Source organism: Pseudorasbora parva, chromosome 6 (genome assembly GCF_024679245.1).
Source record: "Pseudorasbora parva isolate DD20220531a chromosome 6, ASM2467924v1, whole genome shotgun sequence".
In the NCBI taxonomy this organism is placed as follows: domain Eukaryota; kingdom Metazoa; phylum Chordata; class Actinopteri; order Cypriniformes; family Gobionidae; genus Pseudorasbora; species Pseudorasbora parva.
The window spans coordinates 12,700,271-12,705,284 of record NC_090177.1 but is presented as its reverse complement, the minus strand read 5'-3'; the positions used below and the strand labels follow the sequence as shown (position 1 = coordinate 12,705,284).

Below are 5,014 nucleotides of genomic sequence, written 5' to 3'. Positions count from 1 at the left end.
TAATGCATTGACTTATTAACTTTTTTGCATATTTAGTTACTGCTGTATATGGTGCATTGCATGCATGCACACATACACACACACACACACACACACACACACACACACACACACACACACACACACACACACACAAACACACACTGTGCTTTTATATAGTTACAAACATTTATGTTCGATGCATTTTTCTTCCACCAATTTCCAGAGAATTAATAATGACCTATATGGAATTATCTTTACAGTACACCTACATATTTTGTATGATGTTTTGGAGGATTCAATCTGACCTTGAAGTTTCTGGAAACACTAAGCTGGTAAGTAGCCTACTGGGCCCTTTTTCCTCTGATCATACAGTTGTTGATTTGTATTGATAAATCTGGTTGATCTGTTTGGGTAACCACAATACAAACCACAATGATTTTGAAACAAGCTCCGGTAGAGTGAAAGAAAATTGAATCTGCTCTCAGGAGAAATTCAGTGCTCGTGCCGATCTTGATGTGGTGAAGAACTGGAAAAGCTCATCTCTTATCTGAAGTATGTTGGACTACTATCTCACACTTTTCTCTTCTCCGCAAATGACTGACATCCCCTGAGCAAACAGTCTTAACTGGACCTGTCAGAACATGAGTACACCTGTATTGTGTGCGAGAAGAGAGGAAAGAGAGGAGAAAGCCGAGTGTGTGAGGAACACAATAATCACAGCCCTGAGCTGCTTATCTCCAGAGATGCAGCATAAGCTTTGCTCTTTGCACTCCGTTTTGACCATTGTGCTAGTTGAGTAAATTTGCTCTTAGCCCAAGGGGATCTGAGCCCCACCCTGCTTCCAAACTCTCTCTGTCAGTTTTTATCTGTCAGCCCTTGGAATGTCTCACACCTTCACAAAAACTTAATAAACATTTCAGAATATGGTCAAAGTATAAACAGGTGAAATAATAAAGCATAAAACACAATGATATGCATGAGAAATGACTCGACTTAATGTCGAAGTTTCAGGAAACAATGCATGCCATTGCACTGTTTACTAGATAACAGATTAAAGAGCAAGTTTCAACAACAAAAACTTGTATTTCCAATGTCAGAGACCCTGCGCCCCCTGCTATCGGGTTGTTTGCTGTGCTTTTCTTTCCAGGGCATTGGTATGTATGTTTAGGAATTCAAATCTTATCTGAGTATCTCCCTACATTAACATCTGTTATGCTGCAATTACCATATACATTAGTCGACACCTGTTTCACTTAAACCTATTTAATTACGACAATTGTACTGGTTTGTTGTGGGCAAAAACAGTCATCCCCTTTTAAAAGAGGTTTGATGTTCGGTCACAATAAAGCCAAGTAATTCATAGTTCATTTGGTTCAAAAAGGAAAAAGTAATTTGCAACCGCGCAGAAATGATTTAAATGCATTATATTAGAAAATTAAAAAAACGCTTTTTTTAATTTATAAAAATCGGCGGATATTGACGGATTTAGTGTTTTTAATTGCAACGGTGTGTAAAAGTTATTTGTTGCAAAATTATGAGGAGACCTAAATAGGTTATCCTATTTTTTTTTTTTTTAACTTTAAAAACTTTTCTATAGGCCTATAGTAATGCTCATTTAAAAAATGTAAACATCAAAAATACATTAGCCTATATTTTATAAAGCCCATAATAGTCTAAATAAGATCAAAAAAAGACGCGCAACACATGTTAAATATCCTACATGCATTTTTAAACTTAGCCCATGTCAAATCAAAGCAACTAAAGGTTTCAAACCGGTGTTAATTAGTTAAAACCGCTAAATGTATTTTCGAACTTTTTAAAAGTCTTAAACACACATTGCACCGTGTTGCTAATCAAATTCTGATAATGGCTCCGTCATGTTGTGTCTTGTATCGGTTTGCTCAGACAAAAAGATGAAACAGTCCCAGCAAGATGGAGAAAAAAGTTTATTCTGAGCCGGTATTGTGCGACATGGCCCTATCACTTTTTTTCTGTTTTTTTTCCCCCCTAAAAAAAGCTAAGCATGGTAAAATAAAACATATAGGCCTAGGATGTAAATCAAAACCAAAATATATAAGGCTACATATCATTTAATATGAAATGATATGTAGCCTAATATATTTTGGTTTTGATTTATAGCCTAGGCCTATATGTTTTATTTTACCATGCTTAGCTTTGTATATAGCTTTAGCTATATATATATATATATATATATATATATATATATATATATATATATATATATATATATATATATATATATATATATATATATATATATATATATATAGGCCTACATTTTAAATAAACATAGGCCTATCATTTAAGCACAGGCTATGTTAGAAGGAACTTTAAAAAAAAAAAAATTATATAAAAAAACTATCAATTATCAATTTCAAATAGACGGATTTTCTACATGTGGCCTATATCTGATGGATTTATAATTATATTAAACTATTTCAGCTCCTAAACAAGAGCAATGCGAATTTCAAATGGAACCCTACTATGTCCCACTCTTCAGTAGGATAAGCGTGAGATAAGCATCATGAGTTTAAAGACTTTTAGAGGCCGTTAAAAGGAACAACCGAAATTCTCCTTTGAAGGGATTTACTCCAAGAGAGAAATCCTTCGGATCACAGCTGTCAATCAACTGCCCTGGCGCCGCCCACTGATGCGGCTCCGCCTATAAAGAGCGTCCGTGCACTGGAGGGAGTGTCATTCAAACACCAGAGCTCAGGGAGTAAGGATGCCTGCTTCACCAACGGGGTTTGGAAACTTCTTCATGGACAGAAACTTCAACATGCCCGCTGGATATCAATTATTGGGCTGCCCACCTGGAATGCAACAGCCACCGCCACATCTTGTGGGCATGGCTGGTGTGCCCTTACCTTTCTCAGGAATACCGGGGTACAGCTTCATCCCTTATCCTCATCCGGGACACATTGCGCACATTGTAAGTATTCTGAGTTCTTCTCATATTGTATTACAATTTAATGCAGAAAAAAGTTATTTTGTGTGTATTAAAAATGTGAAATATGTATAACAACTATGTAGAATTAATGTCTTTATTGTATTGCAACATAGTTCATATTCTAAAACCTAATCTCTTGCTTGCTTCCAGAGCAATTCTTATGACCTCAAGTCTGCATCACCGTATCACCAAGCTCTCCTCGCGCGTGGAGGGCCCTATTATACTCCTTATCGTCCCATGCCAGCTGATGACCCGAGTCGGGTCAACAAGGTGGCCACCAGGGAGAGCACTAGCGCTTTGAAGGCCTGGCTCAGCGAGCACCTGAAAAACCCTTATCCCACCAAAGGCGAGAAGATCATGCTTGCCATCGTCACCAAGATGAGCCTCACGCAGGTGTCGACATGGTTCGCCAACGCCCGACGCCGCCTGAAGAAGGAGAACCGGGTCAGCTGGGCATCCAAAGGAAAGTCCGACGAGGAGGACGAGGAAGAAGAGGGTGAGAGCGAAGAGGAGGGGTCATTGAGAAAAGGCACGGAAGATGAAGATGAGATCGATCCTCAAACAGTTGATGAGGAGGAGGAGGATGTCGCGGTGGAGGACCGTTTAGCGGATGGACATGATCAGCACAAGGAAAGTGACAAGTCTGACACATCGTGTGAGACCAAAAGAGAGGTGTGTAAGCAAAACGTCGATGTCCAGAAACCTAAAATCTGGTCTCTCGCAGAAACCGCGACCTCAGATATTGTCAAGAAACCCAGCGATTTGAAACACCTTCAAAGCCCAGACTTTGGCAAATGGTGGGCTGGGTGGCCTTCAAGGGACTCCTACTCACCTGTGAACCTTTCCACACACGACCTTCTCAAGCAAACTCAATGAAACTGTTCACCCAAAAACACCCTAGACTGAATTTTTGCACTTTGAAACCATTGGGAACATTTTGTTGTGGGAGTCTCCATACAAGATTTAATCTGCGTGGTTTAAAACCAAAGGATGTGTAAATATTGTACATTTATTTTGTTTAAATTATAAATGCATTTACCTGCTGACTTATTTTTGCTAAAATAAAACGTTGAAAATTTGAAAGGTTTTGGTCATGTTTAATAACTCTGGGGAATGTAACAATGGGAAAATATTTCAAATGCGAATCTGCTTTTAGTTAGCTGAAATTCTATATTTTGCTTTTAGTTTTAGTCACTGAAGCATATACTTTTGATTTCCAGATATAACAATTTGTATAGCGTAAAAGTTGAAAGAGAACCTGCAGCTAAAACCTGTCCATTTTCAGTGAGCTGACTAGCCTTGAATATTGTTTCTTTGTAGCCGCGAAAATGTAAGAAAGTAGCGACAACAAAATAAAAAAACATTTCAAATATTTGCATTAATGAGGCTAAATGTAACGCTTCATTACAGAAATTGTATACGAGCTTCAAATGCAGCTCATCCAATCAGAGCTAGCACAACGCTAAACTTTTATAAAACTTCTGCAAAAGCAATTGGATCAAATCCATCGGTTTTTGAAAAGGTAATCACTTTTTGATATAGCCTATTACAAATAGATTAAGACTTTACATTAAAAATGATTACCTATTCAAAAACTGTTTTTTTTAATCCAATTGTTCGCTGTTTAACAACGCGTTGGAACGCGTTTCATCCAATCAGAATTTAGACTTATAATTTAGAATTTTCGAAATATTTTGTTTTTTTTAGTCACACATGTAGGCTACCTATCCATCATCACTTTCTAAAACCTTTAAAACAACGTCTACGCAATCGAACTTTATTTAATAAATGCTGTCGTTCAAGAGGAATTCTCAGATTTTGGAGGCAGATCAAGACGTGTTCAAAGCGTTTCACTTCAAGGCTGGTTTTAGGCTTCATCGTGTTATCAGTGAGGACACTACTATTAAGGGATTTGCATATCTAGCTCTGATCTGTTAAAACAATTCAAAGCGGCGCGGATTAAGGACATGAATTGTTCCGTCTTAAAGGGTGATAATTAAGATTATTCTCCTGTTTAGTCACGACTTGACAGACGAAAAGTGCCAGAGGCCTCTACCTTAC

The 5,014-nt window shown here is 37.7% G+C and overlaps 1 protein-coding gene across 1 annotated transcript; it reads left to right on the top strand.

Moving 5' to 3' along the window:
• The first annotated feature begins 2,349 nt into the window (after positions 1-2,349).
• On the top strand, positions 2,350-3,987 carry irx7 (iroquois homeobox 7). Its single transcript, XM_067447179.1, has 2 exons — positions 2,350-2,935; positions 3,104-3,987. Exons 1-2 carry the CDS (start codon positions 2,729-2,731, stop codon positions 3,827-3,829), a joined length of 933 nt encoding a protein of 310 aa, XP_067303280.1. The 5' UTR covers positions 2,350-2,728; the 3' UTR covers positions 3,830-3,987.
• Positions 3,988-5,014: the final 1,027 nt, after the last annotated feature.

Coding starts and splice junctions, on each gene's coding strand:
- irx7 (XM_067447179.1), top strand. CDS start 2,729: ATGCCTGCTTCACCAACGGGGTTTGGAAACTTCTTCATGGACAGAAAC. Junction 2,936..3,103: donor CGGGACACATTGCGCACATT/GTAAGTATTCTG, acceptor GCTTGCTTCCAG/AGCAATTCTTATGACCTCAA.